Genomic DNA, 21,202 nt, shown 5'->3' on the forward strand with positions numbered 1-21,202 from the left:
TCCGAAGAATGTGTGGGCAGTCGTCCAACGCTGTGAGATAGTCGACTGGTGATCGTCCTGCTGCCGACGTAATAAAGCCAAAAAGGAATCCACATGCTAAAATGGTATAAATAAGTTCACGTGTTAGTTATTAATAAATATATCTAGCTTTTTACCAAATTAAATAGTATGAACAACTCACATCGTCGGTCAACCACTCGCGTAACTCTACAACAAGCCTCCAGAAGATGTCTTTCGTCTTTGATCCTATGAAGTACACATCATGTGTGTCAGAAGGCGCAGCTCTGGTATACCATGTGAGGAAAGATTCCTCACGGTCTGCCGTAGAGGATGGAATCGTGGGGAGTTGCCGTTTCGCCCTCCCTCTGAGTGGATTTGTATACGGGGTGCGAACCAGTGGACCCTTTCGGACGATTCGACCACGTGCGGTACGAACCAACTGCATGTTACAAAAAACTATTAATTCATTATTTCATTCAACAAAAACATACACATTATTCGATTTATGTTACCTTCTGTACGTATGCGGGAGGAGGTTTAACCGGAGAATGCTGACTCACGGTAAAGTCAATATCGCGTGCTCCGTCGACAGGCTACATAATTATATATTCAAACATCTTAGTGACATATATTTAACAATTATATTTATTTAGTAATTATAATTGACAAACCTCAATGTCAACGGTCTCATAAACATCCTCCTGGACGTCCTCCTCCTGTGAACTGATATCCACAAGCTTTTTGGTCGAGCTTGGGATATCAGCAAGTAACCAGAGTCGCTCATCCTGAAAAAGAGACAAAACATCATTTAAAAAAATATATAATATTAAAGACAAAATGATCAATGATATTTCTTAAATCCCCATAACCTGAACTTCTGGGGAAGGTGTCCGAAAATAACCCTCGATCGATGATATGTCAATGTGGAGTCCCTATATATATGAAAAGGAAAAAACGGTTAATGATATTTAATATAAAATATCATATGAACAATAATTTTTATACTTCCAGTGGATGATCTAAAATGATAGGAGATCCGATCGGTAAACCCTCCTCATGACGAAGACCCTATACAAATATATATCATAAATTAATCGATAACAAAATAGTATTAAAAATTAAGTTATAATGATAAGTGACATACCTCAGATCGGATCGGTGAAGTCACCGAAGGGTCAACCGGTGCCCCATCCTGTCGATGACCCTAAGATAATAGTAATATTAAATCTATTTAGTGACATTTTATATATAACGATATTATAATATAATAACAACATTGGACATTGGATATTAAATATAAATTTGAATTATATTCGTACCTCATGTGACTGATGGGATGGTATTGCGGTATCAATGGGGGAGGTCATCCCAATAACGTCGTCCCTCTCCTGTACGAATAGTTCGAATAGTTGTTAGAATAATAACACTAAACGCATTTTATATAAGTAATAAATTAGAAGTAGTTTTACAACCTCAACGACGGGGGCTGGATATGTACGCGTGACGATGTCCTCTAAACGAGTCATACGATCCTCTAATCGAGTCATCTGGGAATAGATATCGTCACGTAATCGAGTCATCTGCGAAGAGATATCGTCGCGAAAACTCGATATCTCACGTAAAATCGTAGCACCCAGTGCGCTAAGGTAGTGCGGTCCTCCACACTAGGATGCTCGTCCACGGTAGGGTGCTCCTCCACTCTAGGATGGTCTGTCGTCCGTGGGCTCTGAACAACAGGGGAACATACATGCTGCTCGATAACAGGAGGCTGAATAGGCTCCTCACGTGTCTCAGAAGTCTCTACGGGTACATCAGAATGTCTCGAGGATGGAGGAGCCCCGTCTGCAGTCGCGGTCGGGGTCGAAGAAGATGAGGAGGAATCAGCATCTGGTAAACCGGTGTACTCACGAATCTCCGCGTACCACGGTAAACCCTCCTCGATGACTGATGGACGAAGAGGGAATGTGACATCCTCCTAATGATGAAGATATATAAGGCAAAATAATTATAATATATAATGAATTAATCGACTTATTAATTTACTAATACATACCGGATCACCAGTGAAAATACGACCGATATGAGTCCAAACAGGGATGTCTCGCGTACGCCACCTCAACATCCGTGGGGACACATAAAGATCGACAAGGTCAATCCACTCGTGTAACGTCTCTAGAGTCTCATATATCCAATACTGCAATATAATCATTTACGATGTAAATAAATCAATTTATATTTTTGCCAATTAATATATATAAATAATAATATAAAACTTACTTGAAATGCGAAAGGAAATCCGTAAAGGTCGTATTTACGGATTTCCTGCATACGTCCAGAACAGACTCTCTCACTCGTCTGTGACATAGAATCGTATGTCATTTGCCAAACAACGACGCCCCAAGGGTAGGAATTAAACCCGTCCAAATGATCAACTAACTGTAAGTACTCCGTGGACACCTTCTTTCGTCGATCATTCCCCAACAAAACCATGTGTAGAATATACAACAAGGCGAGCTTGACAGCGTCAATATCGTCATCCCCTCATGCCCTCGACAAGAAAACACGCTCAATGTCGTGATACTGCACTTTCGGACAACCGCGAAAGTACGTAGATCTGATCCTATGTCCGGAGGAGCGAGGAATATATGAAGAAACATCAGTCCGACAGCTAAACGAAAGCCCTGTCACCAACGCAAACTCAAACGGGCTAAACCTCACATCGACCCCGCTAATCCTAAACCAAAACTCGTCTCTGGCAAAGGGTGGATGTAACTGTCGTAGTAGAAATGCATGAACTAATATCCCGCAGAATTTTGTTTCGGGTAAACGAAGGAATGACCCGAAACATGTCCTCTCAAATAGTCGCTGCTGACGCGGGGTCAATGTAGAAGAAATCCGAGATAATGCAGTACGCTGTGCACGAGATATCGCATCTGCCCGGAAGTGTCTGGACTCGTCGGGAATGCGTAGCTCGCTGTCAACTCGTCTTCTTTTGCGAGAAATATCCTGTAACAATAACGTAAAAATTGTTAGACTTTCATATAAATAAATATGTAAACAAATGTAATAATGAAAAAAATATAAAAAGATGAGAAATATCAAATAATTAAACTGAAAATAACAAAACGTAAGAAATAAGAATAGAAATTCGAATTCTATACAATGAAATACCTTAAAGTGACGATAATCAAAAAATGGTTCGAAAATCTTGAAAAGACGAATTGATATACCCTAAAATGATGAAATTCGAAAAAACGGAACTGAAATTCGAATTCTATATATTGAAATACCTTAAAGTGACGATAATAAGAAAATGATTCGGAAATCTTGAAAATACGAATCGATATATCCTAAAATGGTGAAATTGGGAAAAACGAAACTAAAATTCAAATTCTATACGTTGAAATACCTTAGAGTGAAGATACTCAGAAAATCGTTTGGAGATCTTGAAAATATGAATCGATATATCCTAAAATGGTGAAATTTAGAAAAACGGAACTAAAATTCAAATTCTATACGTTGAAATACTTTAGAGTGACAATACTAAGGAAATCGATCGCAGATCTTGAAAATACGAATCAATATATCCTAAAATGGTTAAATTTGAAAAAACGGAACTGAAATTCGAATTATATACGTTGAAATACCTTAAAGTGACGATACTCAGAAAATCGTTCGAAAATCTTGAAAATACGAATCGATATATCCTAAAATGGTGAAATTCGAAAAAACGAAACTGAAATTCAAATTCTATACGTTGAAATACCTAAAAGTGACGATATTCAGAAAATCGTTCGGAGATCTTGAAAATACGAATCGATATAACCTAAAATGGTGAAATTCAAAAAAACGGAACTGAAATTCGAATTCTATACGTTGAAATACCTAAAAGTGACGATATTCGGAAAATCGTTCGGAGATCTTGAAAATACGAATCGATATAACCTAAAATGGTGAAATTCGAAAAAACGGAACTGAATTTCGAATTCTATACGTTGAAATACCTTAAAGTGACGATACTCAGAAAATGGTTCGAAAATCTTGAAAATACGAATCGATATATCCTAAAATGGTGAAATTCGAAAAAACGGAACTGAAATTCGAATTCTATATGTTGAAATACCTTAAAGTGACGATATTCAGAAAATAGTTCGGAGATCTTGAAAATACGAATTGATATACCCTAAAATGGTGAAATTCGAAAAAACGGAACTGATATTCGAATTCTATACGTTGAAATACCTAAAAGTGACGATATTCAGAAAATCATTCGGAGATCTTGAAAATACGAATTGATATACCCTAAAATGGTGAAATTCGAAAAAACGTAACTGAAATTCAAATTCTATACGTTGCAATACCTTAAAGTGACGATTCTCAGAAAATAGTTCGGGAATCGTGAAAATATGAATTGATATATCCTAAAATGGTGAAATTCGAAAAACGAAAATGAAATTCGAATTCTATACGTTGAAATACCTAAAAGTGACGATACTCGGGAAATCGTTCGGAGATCGTGAAAATACGAATCGTATATGCTAAAATGGTGAAATTCGAAAAAACGGAACTGAAATTCGAATTCTATACGTTGAAATACCTAAAAGTGACGATACTCGGGAAATCGTTCGGAGATCGTGAAAATACGATTCGATATATCCTAAAATGGTGAAATTCTAAAAAACGGGACTAAAATTCGAATTCTATACGTTGAAATACCTATGAATTTCGCTAACGGAAAAATCATTTGAAAAATTGAAAAAAACGAATCGATATATCCTATAAACGAAAAAATCAAAATATTAAGTTTAAATAACGTCGTTACATCGTAAGTTGTGTCAAAAAGCATCAAAATTCGAAAACTCGAATTTGAAATTTGAAAAATAGATATACAAAAACCTAAAACAAAAAAAACGGATATAAAATTCGAAAACTACACGATCAGAAACCGTAGATAAGAAAATCTTCAATTTAACCCCTAATGAAAATTCTTTAATCAAAAAAGTCCACTGTTATATGCCAAATTTCCTAAAACCCCCTGTGCTGTAACGAAACTCATCCGGCTCCCCAAGGTTTTAAAAAACCAACTTCAGCCCCAACTAAACAAGGAAAATTCGCTGCCGTGGGGAAACTCGTGCTGCCGTGGGAAACGCCATTCCCACGGCAAACTACCGATTCATTTGGCAGCGATTTTCGACCCAATTTTGGTCGTTTTGACCTCCAATTTTCACATACATCAAAGGTAAACATTGTATAACATCAAAGCCCTCAATTAATTCAACCAAAACAACCAAAAATCGAAAGATTTTAAGCAATATTCAAACGTAAACCCTAACATTTCAAAACCAAAATTCTCAATCAAATCTCAATTATTTCAGCAATAACTTGATCCAAACAATATTACGGGAGATATACTAACCTTCTTTGCCATTTGCGGTTGCCGGGAAGCTTCAAAATCGACGGAAATGAGATCGCCGTGGAATTGCCGTGGGAGGTGGAATGCTTTTGGAATTTTCGTGGAAATGAACGCAACTTGCCGTGGGAGGAAATGAAATTTTGCTGTGCTTATAAGGGGGGGCATTTTCGTAATTGCGCTTTTCCCACACCAACTTGCGAAATATCATAAAAACCCGACGTGGGATAAATATTTCCCCGAACACCCAATGTTTTAAAAAAGCCATTTCACACCCCCAAAAACACATTGTCCATTTAGCTGCCGTGGGAGAAATCTCTTGCCGTGGGAAACTTCGTTCCCACGGCAAGACAGCCGATCCATTCGGCAGCATTTTCGGCCAATTTTTGGTCGTTTCGACCTCCGATTTTCACATAAATCAAATCTACACATTTTATAACATAAAACCCCTCAATCAATTCAACGAAAACAACCAAAAATCGAAACATTTTAAGCATTATTCAACCCGTAAACCCTAAAATTTCAAACCTAAAATTATCAGTTAAATCTCAATAATATCAGCAATAACTTGATCCAAAGAAGATTACGGGAGATATACTAACCTTATTTGCCATTTTCGGTTGCCGGAACGAAAGAAAATCGGCGGAAATGACGCTCGCCGTGGGATTGCCGTGGGAGGTGGGAAACTTTGGAATATTCTTGCCGTTGTACAGTGAAAATTTGTTAACTTTATATATGGGGGTATTTTCGTCATTTCACAAAACATGGGCATTTTTGCTTAAACCTAAATTTTTTGGGCAATTTCGCTTTGACCCCTTTAATTTTGTCTATTTTTAATAATTTCCCTATTGTTTATTTCATTTTTATCTCCCAGCGTTCTCTCCATATCGCTTCTCAGTTTCATTTTCATCTCATTAAATAGTAGAAACGATACCATGGATCACTGTAACTTAACTTCCTTTTGCCTTTAACGCAAATTATCTATTTCTTGGATGAGAAAATTAAATTATCGTTGTTGATTTGTTTTAGTAGTAAGCACTGTAAGTGCAGTGATGGCAAAGGGCCGGACCTGCCAGAGACACAGCCCGAGCCCCTTTTTGTTCGGCTTGCTTGGGCAGACACAACCAACCATTATAGCTGGTACACATTTTCATCGTTTTTGGAAAGAACAAAATGTAATTGAAGAGTTAATAGTTTCGTAATATTAACGTTTTTTGTAATCTGATAAACATTTCTATGGCTTTCAGGAAGAAGAAAAGTTAAAGGTTTCAAAATATACAAATGTTAAATATATATTTTTATTATTAAATTCAATAATTTAATATTAAAATAAATGTTTAAGAATTCTGTAATAAATTTTCACGAGTTACTCACGGGTTCACTCATTCTGGCAAGCCCGGGTACAGGTCCAAAGAATTCCTACCCACTGGTTCACGTTACTGCTATAGATATCATTAGAATGTGTGACAAGATATTTGCCAATGACAATATCTTTTTGGCCAAATGACTATGTCCCACCCAAGTTATGTTTTTTCTGTAAATTCCCTTCCGTTAACTTTGAAAAGCCCATTTACCTATCTATGGACTGTTAAAAAAAATGTCATGTTGACGGATACAAGGGCAAAATCGTTATTTTACCTGTAATATTAAAAATAAACTTAAATTTAATTTCTTTTTTACCCCCAAACCTAACAATTAACAATTTTTCCTCAACCCAAGTTTTCAAAAATAACATTTTCCCCCCTAGGGTTTTCAAACTTTCGGATTGAATTTTCCGGCAAACACCAACGATCTCCAGGCGACGTCTCCTTTTTCCGACAGTGTGGCATCTTCCCCTCCATGATGTCGTCGTCGACGAAGACGCTCGTCTTCGTCGGCGATGACGCCGTATAGCGTCAGAAGTGTACGACCGAAAGGAATAGTCATCGGAGAGGGAGAGTAGGTGCTTGGAGATCGTTGATCGTCGTCGAAAAAATTGGATCTGAAGGTTTGGAAACCATAGGGGGGAAAATGCAGTTTTTAAAAACTTGGGTTGGGGAGAAACTTTAGTTTTTAAAGTTTAGAAGGATAAAAAGAGATAAAATTTCAAAGGATTAGGGTTCTGTTAATTTTAACTGTTCATAGGTAAGTATTTGGTATTATCAAAATTAATGGGAGGAAACTTAAGAATACAACATACCTTGGGTGGGAAATAGTCCTTTGGCCTATCTTTTTTGTCTTTTTACTCCCCCTTTAGTTTCTACTGGCTTTTCATATATATACATATAGAGAGAGAGAGAGAGAGAGGGAGAGAAGGGTTATATTTGAGTAAATATAAAAATAATTAAGAATAATAATACAGTAGTGACTTCTGAAACGGTAGTTGGAATAAGTGCATTTCATTAATGTTGATTTATTACCAAGGACGTGGTGTAGGTGCCCTAGATTATTCCACTGTGAGGTTTTGAAAAGATAACTAGTTTGTCTTAAACCTTAACAACATTTGGGGTATTGTTTAATCGTTCTATACTAATTATTTGTTTGCAGTTATTATATACGATTGTCTTTGAGAGTTGACTTCAGGGAGAACTTTTCGATCACACAAACAACAATGTCGACAGATAAAAGAGGTTGAAACAAGTTGAAGTTGTAATAGACAATGTAAAGATTGAAAATTAAACTTCAATTTAGAATATGAAATAAAGGTAAGTAATAAGGATATTAAAAAAAAAGCTAAGGGGTCGTTTGGTTTCAGAGATTTAAAGAGTATCTTGATAATATATCTTTTATTACTTATATTATCTTGTTTGATTTATTAGTAATAAAATATTACGATAATTTTTTATTACCAATACTGATGTAACAGGTAATATAGGTGATAATCTGATTATCACCTTCACTTTAGGTATTAAAAGATTACTAAGGTAATCTTGATTTTATTACAATTATATTATTTTTTATTAATATTTTGAGACAAAATAAATTTATTTTTAATTAATATAATAAATAATATAAAAATATTTAAAAATAATTATATTTAAGGGCATTTAAGTAAAATAATTTATTAATATTCTTTTATTATTTTTAACCAAATACAACAATTGTTTATACCTATCAAATTTTATCAAACACAGTAATCATTTATACTTAATAATCTTCTAAGTACTCTATCTTTAAGGGAATCTGTTTATTTTAATAATAAAATATTATCTAAACTAAACGCCTCATAAAAAGTAGTCATGGAAATATTGATTCAAAATTCAAAAGTATTCTAATAAACTTAACCATATTGCGTAGAAAAACAACGTGGTTTTGTTTCAAAAAAATTTAAAAATTGGTTTATGGTTTCATACCCACCCAAATCACGTACCAAACAATGAATCATCTTCTTTGTTTTTCTTTTTTCAAAATTAAACTAAACTTTATTTCAACCTAAATCGGATCAAATTACAATTTTTAAACAACCGACTTTTAGTTTGGACCATTTTTTGGGCACTTTAGTGTTTTAGTTTGTCTACTTAAATTTAAGTAGAAACGGCTTTGTAATAGATTATCTTACAATCGGCTTAGTGGTGAAAATAAAAAGAACAAAATTTTGAAAAGGAAACGACGCCTGAGAGATTCGAACTCTCGCGGAGAAACCCCATGTACTTAGCAGGCACACGCCTTAACCACTCGGCCAAAGCGTCTTTCATGAAAACTATGGCCACAAATATTAATTTTATACGTTTATATTTCTGAGTTTATCCTTTTCCCAACCATGTAAACATGTCAAAATAATAAAACTATATGTATTCACTTAAGTATATAAATATATACATATTTATATAAATTATCATATGATTGTGTAATTCTAAATTAAAGATAAAATAATATATAATAATGTGATAACACGTATAAATATGTATATATTTATGTATTCAAAATAGATATGTATAGTATTATTCATGTGAAAATGAGAAAATAATACAACAAATCTATGTGTATACACTTTGGTTATGTAAATATATATATATATATATATATATATATATATATATATATATATATATATATATATATATATATATATATATATATATATATATATATATATAAACAATAAAACTATGTATACCCATTTTTTGTACACAATTTGTGTACACAGATGAGGTGTTATCATGTGATTAGATATTTTTTTACACATGTTTTAAAATCACCTAATTACATAATGACACATCACTGTGTACATAAATTGTGTATAAAAAATAGATACACATAGCATTGCTCTATATATAAAATAACACCTACTATGCTAAAAAAATTTGTTACTGTAAGTAGATCATTACTTTTAACCATACATAAACTCCCGGGCTTTAACACCTTTCTCTTGAAAATTTATTTCATCAAAATAATTTACACTATACTAAGCAGTGGAAATTTTACAATCCTCCCATCATTGTTGCTATTTTTAGCCACTACATTGAAGTAGAAAAAGAAGAAATAAATCAAACTAGTCTTGCCCATCTTCAAGCTGCATTAGTTAAGTGCACAAGAGGCTGATAAAGCCTGCACATCTGATAAACAAAGTGCCCACTTCAAATACTTGAGAATGAAACAGAATACAGTAATCAAGGCTTCCAAAATTACATGGTGTCCTTTGAGCCTTGGCTTCTCCATCTAACAGCAATAGGGCTCCTCACAAGGTAAACTCCATTACTCCATTCAATTGATCCAAATTGTTGTGAACTAACACCAACTCCACCCAGGCCAACACTGGAGAACTTAACCTCATATGACAGAGCCCGGTTTTCTGCACTAAACACAAGCTTTTGAGGGGACACATTGATGGCAACATTTGGTGGAGACTTCACCTCAACCTCATAAGCAGCATCAACTGACTTGCCAACATTCTTCACCAGTCTCTTGTATGTCACAACATCACTGCTAGACTCAAAAAGAACAGAGAATGATGGATAATTGAGGTCTCCAGGACTAGCCAATTTGCCTGAACATGTATCAGGGCTAACAGGCTCTCGGACAAAAATAGAAATTCTCTTAGCATCATACCCAATGGAGCAAAGGAATGAAACATAGTCACTTCCATCAATATCATACACCAATCCTGGATTTAAAGCTCTGTTAGGATCTACATGGCCGGCACCACGGATAAATGGTGTTGACTCTTGACCACTAGCAAGATCTTTAATGTTTTCCCCATAATTGTCCAGGTTATAAGCTGTAGTCATCAGAGCAGATTTGACTGCAGCAGGTGACCAATTCGGATATGCCTTGCGGAGCAACGCAGCCAGTCCACTAACATGAGGGCAAGACATTGAGGTTCCAGAAATTATGTTGAAATCAACTCTTCTAGGATCAATGTCTAGATCAGTTGGTCCATTGAAACCAGTCCAAGCAGCCAAGATATTGACACCAGGAGCAATGACATCAGGCTTCAGAATCTCTGGAGTCAAATGGTTGGGACCTCGGCTTGAGAAGGCTGCAACTTTTGGAGCAGGCGGCAAAGGACCAATCACTGTGCCATAGAACTTAATTGTAGCTGTAGGAAATTGACTCAGTTTGAGATACTCTCTAATCTTGTTGCCTGCAATTTCACCCACCATTGTGGCCGGTATAAGATGTGAATCTGCAATCAATTCTTCACCACTATCATCAGTATTAGCCAAAATCATGCCCAATCCGCCAGCAAGTTTCACAGCGCTTCCTTTTTCAACTCTAGCATTCCCTCCTCTATAGCAAACAACAATTTTCCCTTGAACTTTCGAAGGCTGTAGACTTCCTATATAACAATACCTGTTGCCGCAATCCCCGGCATCAACCAAAGGCAACTTGAAATCAGGTAAAGCCTCACCAGAGTACAGTGAAACACCACGAAGAACTGTCCCATCGCCAAGAATTGCATCAGCAGGAAACTCGCGATCAATGGTTGAAGCCCCAACAGTTAAAATCCAAGGCGCAATGTTCACAGCTGTGAACGATCCAGGGCCAGAATTCCCAGCTGAACATGAAACAACAACACCATTTTGAACAGCCCCAAATGAGCCGATGGCTATAGAATCATGATCATACTGAGGAGCAAAACCGGTAGCCCCAACAGATAAAGAAATCACATCAACTCCATCAGCAATAGCTTGGTCCATTGCAGCAAGTATATCAGAATCAAAACAACCAAATTGCCAACATATCTTATAGGCCGCAATCCGAGCCTTTATAGCCATACCTCTAGCTTCACCATAAGCATACTCATAAAAACTCGCATTAGAAACCAAACCTCCAGCTGCGGTTGAAGCTGTATGAGTTCCATGCCCCTCTGTATCTCTTGCAGATTTTGATTCCTTTGTTTCATCCATAGGCCTCCCCAGAGAAGCCTCGTACCCCCTAAAATAAGCTCTTGCTCCGATAATCTTCCCATTACAAGCTGAAGCAGGAAAGTCTGGAGCAGTTTCACATATTCCTTTCCATCTTAGGGGAACTTTTGACAATCCAAAATCCGAAAAACTCCCACGTTCAGGCCAAATTCCTGTGTCAAGAACTCCAACTATAACATCATCCGCATAGCTAGACTTAGGCCAGAGCCCAGAGTCATCAGACAAGCCAAGAAATTGGTGTGTATGTGTGGTGTGAAGATGGCGAGTTTGGTCAGGTATTACGGAGAGAATTCCGGCATATTCCTTCAACTTTGCGGCCTGGAAGGCTGTGAGATGAGCGGAGAAGCCATTGATGGCTTTATTGTATGTGTAGATGAGCTTGGAAGAGTGGTGGGGAGAGGGAGGAAGGGATTGGATGATGGAAAGATACCAGTGGTGGTGGGAGAAGAAGAGAGATGGCTTATGGGATTGTGACACGTGAACGATGAAGGTTTGTGGAGGGTCTGATGAAGGTGAGGAGGAGAGAATAGTTGGAGTGAGAAAGAGGAAGAGAAGGAAGAAGGAGATGGCCATGAGATGAGAGATTCTTCTCAAGTGTTGTTTGCTTCCTGAGAAATCGGAGAAGAGTAATAATGCTGTGTGGTGAAATGGAATAATTGACCATATAAATCCACGTCATCAAATTACTCTTTAGCCCGTAAAAGATAAAAGGAAAGTTAATTGGTAGGTAGTGGACTGGTGCCACCTCAGACTCACAATGAATATGGTCAGCTTTTCCAAAAGATTCATAATGAAGACACTGATTCTATTTATTTTATTAATATTTATTTATATTGAAAATGGGCTTTTGGATGCTCATGGGCCCACCCCACCAATTTGTGTCGATTGATTCAAGTGCTTGGTAATTTTGGTTACGATAAAATGCCAAAAGATACATACATTAATTTAGGGGCAAAACGACAGAGCAAAAGAGTTTCCATTCCATCCATCATTTTCGTGCAAACCCCCCCCACCCCGAAGAAGGCCCATTGCATAATTTGGTAACTTGTTGATTTTACATTACAAGTAGGGTATATGCGTAACTTTAATGTATAATTATATATATAAATAATAATATGTTACCATATAATTAAATAGTTAAAAATTAAAAATAAAATAGCACTCAATTACATAATAATACATATCGTTTGTATACAAAATTATGTATAAAAATTACACATATAGTTTTATTGTTACATTATATGATAAAATAAAACTATATACACCACTTTATACACAAACAATAATATGTTACTATATAATTAAATATTATTTTATCTTTAATTTTTAATTATCTAATCATATGATAAAATATAATTATTTGTACATAAAAATTATACATATAACATTAATCTATATGATAATCCCGTCTTATTCCAATTAATATTTGTGATTAAAATTTATTTCTTCTTTTAATCCTTTATATGGATGGGGGTTTTCTCTCTACCAAACAAGTATGTGATTAATGATAGAGATACAGCAAACAAATTTACTCTTTGATAAAATTTTACCTAAATTTTTGTGGGTGTTAAGGTAGCCATGGCTCCAATTGATAAAGTAGATGAAAATAGAAAGGTAAACTGTATCCATCCCAAATCCCATATGTTTAGTCAAAGAGCAATACCATATATATATAATTTTAAATATATAAATAGATACACAAATTATGTGCTATTATACGATTGAATATTACCTTATCATTAATTCAAAATCACTTAATCATCAAATAACACATCATCTGTATACGTATTTACTTATTTAAAAGTATGTGTTTATAGTTTTATTGTTCAATAAAACTATACATACTTATTTTGAACATATAAATAGATATATATTTATATGTATTATTATATAATTGAGTGATTTTGATTTAAAGATAAAATAATATTTAATTACATGATAACACGCATAATTATATATTTAACGTGAATACATATAGTATTGCCACTCAACTACCCCTCAACTTCACAGCCTCTACAATACAATGCCATGGCCTGCTAGAGCACACCATCATATGTGGGATCTACTTTTGCAAATAAAAGAAGATAGGGGTGTATGTATGTATATAATAATCATAAACAGATAAGAGCTATTATCTAGCCATGTTATAATATTCAATTATTGGATCTGTTTTCCATGTATAATAATAATAACTTGATTACCTACCATTTGACTTGCAATCCATATACAAAGTTTTTTGCTTTGGAAAGCAAAATATAATGTTTTTCAGAATACTTTTTAGCCAAGTTTTCAAGTGTATCAGCCAAAGACCATCTGTATTTCCCTACCCTATTTCCTTTCCTCCTGTTTCCTTCCTGCCAAACAACCTCATGGCAGCTGCATTACTACCTGTAAACATCTTACAAATGCAATCCATAAACATTTTGCTCTAAGAAAGATTTAAGTTTTAGTTAAACCAGGATCATCAAGTTGATATAACAGCTACAGATATGATTCATAAACGAAATAACAGAAAGTCTCCACTATCTTGGTAAAGTTATTTTATTGAAATTTTGTCACAAAGGACTAGAATCTAGATATTAGCCACATTGGTGCTAACAACAAATTAATTATATAAGAAGTTGATAATTACAGACAGCAAGTACTATGACAGGATTTTGCAAAATTAGAACAAAGATTCACCTTTTTACACTTATAGCTTGATGACTTGAAACAGCAGCAGGCATTCTGTAGACATGAGAGTCCTATAAAATTGCAGCAGCCTTGACACATGACTTTTGAGGAGCAGAAGCAGCAGCTGGGGCATGGACATGGTGAGCAACATGACACAGAGCACGTACCGCAGCAGGTTTGTGTTCGTAGATGATGCAGGCAACCACAACAGCAACAAATCCACAGAAGATTGGAGTAAAATTTTCCCCTGCTCAGAATTATTGCATCAAATCTTCTTCACTATACTACTATTACTCAATTTCTAAGACAGTAGAAATTTTTATGAGATGGAAGAGTTTATAATGCATCATACCATAAAAAACACATTATTAATCAGGCATCAATCATAATGAAGCTACATGCATGTTGCTGAATTCAAACAAATATTGTCCAACCAAGGTTGTTAAAGATAACATGATTCATAACATGAGAGCAGCCTGAGATTGGAATATTCACTCCAACGCCAAAATATCAAACACACATTAGTCTTATACAAGGCAATCCTAGTTTAACTCAACTCTTACGGACACTTTCTTCTCTGAACCAAGACTCGAGAATTTGTCCACATTGACTATTAACTGTTCTTGCAATGTTACAGGATGTATTTTGCTAGAAAGATGACCTTTAAACTAAAGTTTTGGCATAAATGCAAGGGGATTGGAACTTCAACCAGGAGCAGAGAAACCAAACAAAATAAACAAGAGATGGTATACCAGATTCTCTTCCAGAAAGGCTTGGATTTATGCGTCTCCTGATTTCTGACTCAAGAAAAAATAATCATTCAATGATGGTAAAGTAAAATTTACATCAGAAACCATATCAAACAAAACAGAATAAACTGATTATCTTAAATGTCCATACATGGTGATTAAAGGATCCACTTTAGCCCTTACAAAATCATCAACCCTGCCAATGAAAAGTTGAAGATCAAATTGGATAAAGATGTATATAATAAGAAACATTACCATGGTTTCACTGAGTATATTTTGCATAAGGCTGTAAAGCAGCCATACATACTCTTTGCAGCATCTAGAAGCTAGCTCAAGATCTTCAACAGCTTTCAACTCCTCCTGCTTAAACAAATCTCTGTAAGTATAGAGCTATTTAACCTTTGCTTTTATCATACAGTTTCTCTTCATAAATTATATGGTAAGCAAACATTGCAGATAAAGAGAATTCAATCTAGGATTCAAAATAGCAGGTGATTTCACCAAGCAGAACATTCAAGGAAATGTGCATTTGCCACTAGATTCTTGGTAATAATCAAAACATGCCTAATAATCAAAGTAGAACAAAACTTATGTATAATAGAGGCAGTAACAAGAATTAGCTAATTCAATGTGCCATGTAAATCTCAAACTAGAAACAAAATCACTAATCCAGCTCAGGAATTATTCACTTTACAAATTACATGTAATTTGTGGTTAAAAGATCAAAGATTTTTCCTTAAATCAAGATATTCAAACAATGAAACCAAGCAATACCATCAATCAAACATTGCACATAGATTGAAAAACAAATTAAAAATCAACACTATCAATCAAACACTTTCACTCTAAACATTATGACCCACCAATAGACTAAATATTAGAACCATTAATATAAACAAAAAAGAAAAGAAAAGAAAAAGGAAGAAACTGACCTGAAGCAGACCAATCTCTCTCTCCAAAACTTGAACTTTGACCGTCTGTCTCCTTTTACCGTACAAATCCACACAAGCAGGTGGAGACCTTGGACTCTTTGGTGGCTCCTCCAATGTTGACCCACCTGCACAATCCATTACCAAAACTAAAAGAAAAAACTTTGACTTGTTTTTCTCTCCACAAATAAGAATTCATGCAAAGACTGGTTTTTAAGTGAAGTCAAGAGAGAGTTGAGTTGGGTTGTACGTGAAATAGGAAAAGGGCGTATGTTAAAAGAAGCAATGAATGAGTGGAGGCAATGTGGGCGCGGAAGAGAGGCCAAGTAATAGAGAACATTCTAAAAAAGAGTTGTTGAAACCTGAAAGTTGAGTCTGTGAGAGAAGTGAAACGGGGTTAGTTTGCGAGAGTTGGCAGAAGCTTAAAAGGACGAATACCTCTGCAACATTGCAGAAAACACACGTGACTGAGTTGTATAAGACACAAAAATTATTTTACTCTTTTCAACTTCTCAGTTCATGCCTTTTGTTTTGGACCTTTGGTCCCTCTCTCACACACTTCCCGATCTTTGTGGACTTCGCGTAGGAACCAGCTAGGATTCTTCCGTTGTTTTTGTTTCTGTTCTCTAATTCACAATCACATACAAAGATTATAAAGGAAAATTTTGAAGAAAAAAGGTTTAAGATTTAAGGGGAAAAAAAAAACTTTTCTTTTATTTGTTTAAAAAAAAGTGTATAAAATGATCACCTAAAGGATTCAAAATGTCTACTCTTTGATCCTTGACATACTCAAGCAAAATTTATTATCTGTATTTTCAATGTTGTTAAACAGGTCTTTATTTAAAAATGATACCAAACGACCCTGTTAGACACGATGACAGGTCATTTTCAACTAGTTTCGACACAGATTACTATATCTATGGGTCATATTGAGCTTAAGATTGGCACAATCACAATCCTTTGAGTTATGTCAACCCAAAAAAATATATAGTCTTTAAAACAATTTATACTATAAATAATTATATCATACTATATCAAATTCTTAACAAGTTAGTCTATGGATTTTTGACAAATTGATTCGTTAATTATATTTTTTTAATTATTTTTTGTTATATCAATTTGATTTCTCATACTATTTTTTTTAGTTTTTCTCATGATAATAATGACAAATAATTAAAAAAATTATATTTCTCATATCATCTTTTGGTTTTTCTTTTAAATTAATACTAATTACTTTTTTATTTTTTATAATACTAATGAATTTTTTGAGATTCCTCATGTAAATTATTTAAATCCCTTGTGTAATAATAAATAAATAATAATTTTTTAAAAATAATTAATAAAATTTTAAAAAAATTGTGTATAGTATCAGGCCAGGATAGGCTGTCTGCGGGCCAAATTTCATGGCCTACGGGCTGGCCCATGGGCTGCTCTAGTGTAAATCAGGCCGTCACGGGCCATCCAAAAATCAGGGTTGGGGCTGGCCAAGCCCCCTTGATGTGTCTAGGCCTTGTTCAACATCCAGTTCTCAAGTATTCATTGCCCTTCTTCACCATCTCACGCTAACAGGCCTCTACTGGTGGCCCAAATCCTCCTTGTTTTGTTCAATGCTCAGTTGCTACTCTCTGATCAAAATTTTTTCCCCACCATTTTTAGCACTTACTATATGTTATGCCTGTGTAAGCTAACCAACCTGCCTTTTTATCTATGCAAACTGACATGTTGAAGGGGAGATTAATTTAATGTAGCTGGCACAAAAATATTAGAATTTAGCCTTGAGGAGAAGTGACAAATCTGTTCAAAATGCAATAAAGAAAACAATACATCCGGAACAAATGCAATCTCAGATTGATCAAACACAAAAATCAGCCTCGACTTTCCTTAATATCAGAAGTAACAAATCCACAGTCCTCAAACCACTAGAGTAGGATGATTACAATGTACATGTTCAATATATGCCTACAATTACAATAATATCTTCATTTTTTTTTTTAAATACAATATTATAGCTTTGTGAGGAATGAAAACTGATCAGGAAATCAATTTGAGACTCTTCTCCCTCACATCTTACATTCTCCAGGTCTATTTTGTTGATCAAAAGAGAAAGGTCAGTTCAAACTACCAATTGATATTAATCCCATAGCACCAAGTAACCTGAGAGAAAGAAATATCAAATAGAGGATAATAAGGCCTGCCCCCAACAATTTACTTGGACGCATGTCATTCCGAGGTAAAACTACAAGTGCAAAGACTAATCCTGACATGAGAAATCCCATTGTGTAAAACAAGCTCTGGTCCCGGGGAATCACATATGAAGTTGGTCTGTTTGACCAGGCTCCAAGAAGCATTGATATACCCAAACCAACAAGTGTGTTGAACATGGGACCTGCATAGCATCCAGACAAAGCAATCTGTACACTGTCCCCGCCATTCATCGCTAGTGCAACATTGGACACTAAATCGCCCATAGAGTTACCCCATGCCAATACAGTTAAACCAAGGATGGAGGGATTGATTCTTAAGATCATACCAAATGCCACAAGCAGAGCAACAAGCTCATTAGCAATCATGTAAAACCAGACAATACTCATAAGAAATCCTCCTAAAACCCAGAGAATTAAGTAATTCTGAGGTGGATGATCAGATACAGTGAACCGATATGCAAGACCACTAAGTGAACAACCAACAGCAACACCAATAAAATATGCAACCCATATGCTTTGAGAGCTTAAATTGTCTCTGCAACTCCACAGATGTGCCAGGAGAATCGGTGCCAACAAAGCACTGGCAACACCATATGGCTTTGACCACATTTCTTCCTCAACTGATGGAATTGTTAAACGTCTTGGCACTGTCAATGGAAACTCCAAGAGTGAAATTATTTTAGACCATGAACAAGATGAATTGTTATTTTGAGTTGCCTCATCAGTCCAGCCCCATGGTCTTTCATTATCAAACTCATTGCTTTTCGTTAAATGGTTTGAATATATTGCCACATTTGAAGACCACATCCACTGAGGTAAGGAAGGATGGAGTTGTGGTGGATCATCTTCTGTATCGAGGTCAAGCAAAGAACTATACACTGAAACATCCTCTTCACTTCCTTGAGAAAATACACTTCCCCTGACAGGGAGCAGGGGAGTAACAACATCCAATTTCAACCGCTGTGCATGTTTCCTCAAAATCTCATTTGCAGCCACAGCAAATGCATAAACCACATAGATTGATACAAATGAAAGAGCCACCTTAACACTAACTTTCCCATAAACTAAAATTATCAACAAGCACACAAGTGTAAAGAGAAAGAAACCAACATCTCTAATAAAACATTTCCTATCAATCTGAACTCCCTTCTCTGCAACACAAAGTGAAACAGTCCCAACAACAATAGAAGTAACAAATACCGCACCACCCAACACACTATTAAGTCCAACTTCAGCCGTGTTTGTCCCCGTAAAAGCAGCTATACTAGCAAACACATCCGGCGCTCCATTGCCAAGAGGAAGGAGCGTAACTCCAGCAACAGTTGGAGGCAGCCTCAACAGACTTGAGAGCTTCTCCAATGAACAACAAAAATAATCTGCTGCCGTGTTACCCAATAGATAAAACAATGCAGCCAACCAAATAAGCAATACTATATAACCAAAAAGCGTAAATCCTCCGCAATCACAATATAAGAACTTAATGTAATCAAAGAACCCCCCTGATGAACATTCCGGGTTTGCTTTCAAGAACTCACACTTGTTAGCAAAACCACTATGATCAACCAATCCAGCACACAAGGCAGAATTGCCCACAGTCATATTATTAGGTAAACTTGATGAATTGTCATTGATTTCCATTGTTTTTCGGCGAATGACCAAAAACTGACTTGACCCATTATTCTTAACAGGGTTGTGAGACAAACTATGATCAATAAACGATGAAGATTGCTTTAAAATTGGGCTGTTCATCACATCTGAATGGTTGTAAAACAAGAAAAACAAAACCAAGCTACAGATTCCATTAAAAACCCCATGAAACTTAGGGTTTCTTGAACTATACAACCCGTTTAACAACTTCATTCTCCAATATCCTGACCTACGAATCTCCCCAAAAAAACCCGAAAATCAAATGTGCCTAGGGTTTCATTTCTTGAACAAAAACAAAACCCTAAACACTAACTAAAATAAGGAAAAAAATTCAAAACGACCCGATTACCTATTGATGAATCCAGGCAAGAAATTTGAGGACTTACCAGTATAGATTGATAAAGTTGAGAGATTTTTCCCAAAATAAGCTAGGGTTTTGTTTAAAAAAACAAAAAATGAACAGAGTTAGAATTCTGGGATTCTTTGATCATAAGTTTTGATTTGACTGTCTTGTTGTTTGAAGAAGTTTCTTGGTTACTCCCTCTTGTTGTCTCTCAATTTCTTTGTTTATGAGCACGTGTGAAGCCTTAGGGGGTTTTTTCTGATAAATTGGATAACATTTGTGGACCAAAATAAAACGATTAAAACTTGATAGAAAGCTAATTGTTTTTTTTTTTAAACGTATGAAAAAAAATATTAAGCGCAAATTAGAGGTTATTAAAATAAAAATATTTTTAAGCTTGATCAAATTCTATAATTTAATATTCCTCTAATGTCATATATCTTTATTTAGAGGTGTAAATTGGTCATATTGGGATGGGCTAAGCTAACTTCAACCGCCTACTGGCCCTAGAGGCTTAGTGGCGGGCCTTTAAGCTAGGTCAACACGAAAATTTAGCTAGGCTCATCACACAACCTTATATATATATATATATATATAAGGTCGTGTCGTATCAAACTCTAAACGATTAGGCTGGGGAGTCGACATTAATTAAAAAATTTTTAAATAATTATTTAAATTTATCAATATAAATTTTTTTCCAAATTAATATAACAAAGGATTGTAAATTATAAGTTGATCTATTAAATCGTATTTTGTTTATATTTTTAAATGATATAAAATTATTTTTATTACTAATTATTTTATCTAATTACAAGAAATTTTTTATTTTATTAGTGTTGCCACAATAGATTTATTTTCTTTAACTACGTATTTTTGACTCACCCAATACTTGAGTCATGA

At 35.1% G+C, this 21,202-nt stretch overlaps 4 protein-coding genes, 1 long non-coding RNA gene and 1 other non-coding gene across 6 annotated transcripts; all 6 read right to left on the reverse strand.

Annotated features, from left to right (window-relative positions):
- Positions 1–257: 257 nt before the first annotated feature.
- On the reverse strand, positions 258–768 carry LOC123218129. The gene is made up of 3 exons (XR_006502627.1): positions 672–768; positions 513–593; positions 258–439 (listed from the first exon to the last, which is right to left on the reverse strand). It is a non-coding gene; the product is annotated as an uncharacterized LOC123218129 (long non-coding RNA).
- Positions 769–2,311: 1,543 nt separating this feature from the next.
- LOC123219641 lies at positions 2,312–5,615 on the reverse strand. Its single transcript, XM_044641643.1, has 3 exons — positions 5,417–5,615; positions 2,874–3,006; positions 2,312–2,322 (listed from the first exon to the last, which is right to left on the reverse strand). Exons 1-3 carry the CDS (start codon positions 5,576–5,578, stop codon positions 2,312–2,314), a joined length of 306 nt encoding a protein of 101 aa, XP_044497578.1. The 5' UTR covers positions 5,579–5,615.
- Positions 5,616–8,996: 3,381 nt separating this feature from the next.
- On the reverse strand, positions 8,997–9,078 carry TRNAS-GCU. The gene has a single exon. It is a non-coding gene; the product is annotated as a tRNA-Ser (tRNA).
- A 665-nt stretch (positions 9,079–9,743) lies between these two features.
- Positions 9,744–12,397, reverse strand: LOC123219251 (subtilisin-like protease SBT1.4). Its single transcript, XM_044641091.1, has one exon. It carries the CDS (start codon positions 12,328–12,330, stop codon positions 10,015–10,017), a length of 2,316 nt encoding a protein of 771 aa, XP_044497026.1. The 5' UTR covers positions 12,331–12,397; the 3' UTR covers positions 9,744–10,014.
- Positions 12,398–14,284: 1,887 nt separating this feature from the next.
- On the reverse strand, positions 14,285–16,575 carry LOC123219554 (guanine nucleotide-binding protein subunit gamma 3-like). The gene is made up of 5 exons (XM_044641563.1): positions 16,112–16,575; positions 15,487–15,539; positions 15,331–15,375; positions 15,183–15,227; positions 14,285–14,677 (listed from the first exon to the last, which is right to left on the reverse strand). Exons 1-5 carry the CDS (start codon positions 16,247–16,249, stop codon positions 14,386–14,388), a joined length of 573 nt encoding a protein of 190 aa, XP_044497498.1. The 5' UTR covers positions 16,250–16,575; the 3' UTR covers positions 14,285–14,385.
- A 1,381-nt stretch (positions 16,576–17,956) lies between these two features.
- On the reverse strand, positions 17,957–20,555 carry LOC123219355 (cation/calcium exchanger 4-like). Its single transcript, XM_044641265.1, has one exon. The coding sequence runs from the start codon at positions 20,170–20,172 to the stop codon at positions 18,217–18,219; it is 1,956 nt and encodes a 651-aa protein (XP_044497200.1). The 5' UTR covers positions 20,173–20,555; the 3' UTR covers positions 17,957–18,216.
- Between the last annotated feature and the right edge of the window lie 647 nt (positions 20,556–21,202).

The sequence above is a fragment of the Mangifera indica genome, chromosome 6, assembly GCF_011075055.1.
Source record: "Mangifera indica cultivar Alphonso chromosome 6, CATAS_Mindica_2.1, whole genome shotgun sequence".
NCBI classification, from domain to species: Eukaryota; Viridiplantae; Streptophyta; class Magnoliopsida; order Sapindales; family Anacardiaceae; genus Mangifera; species Mangifera indica.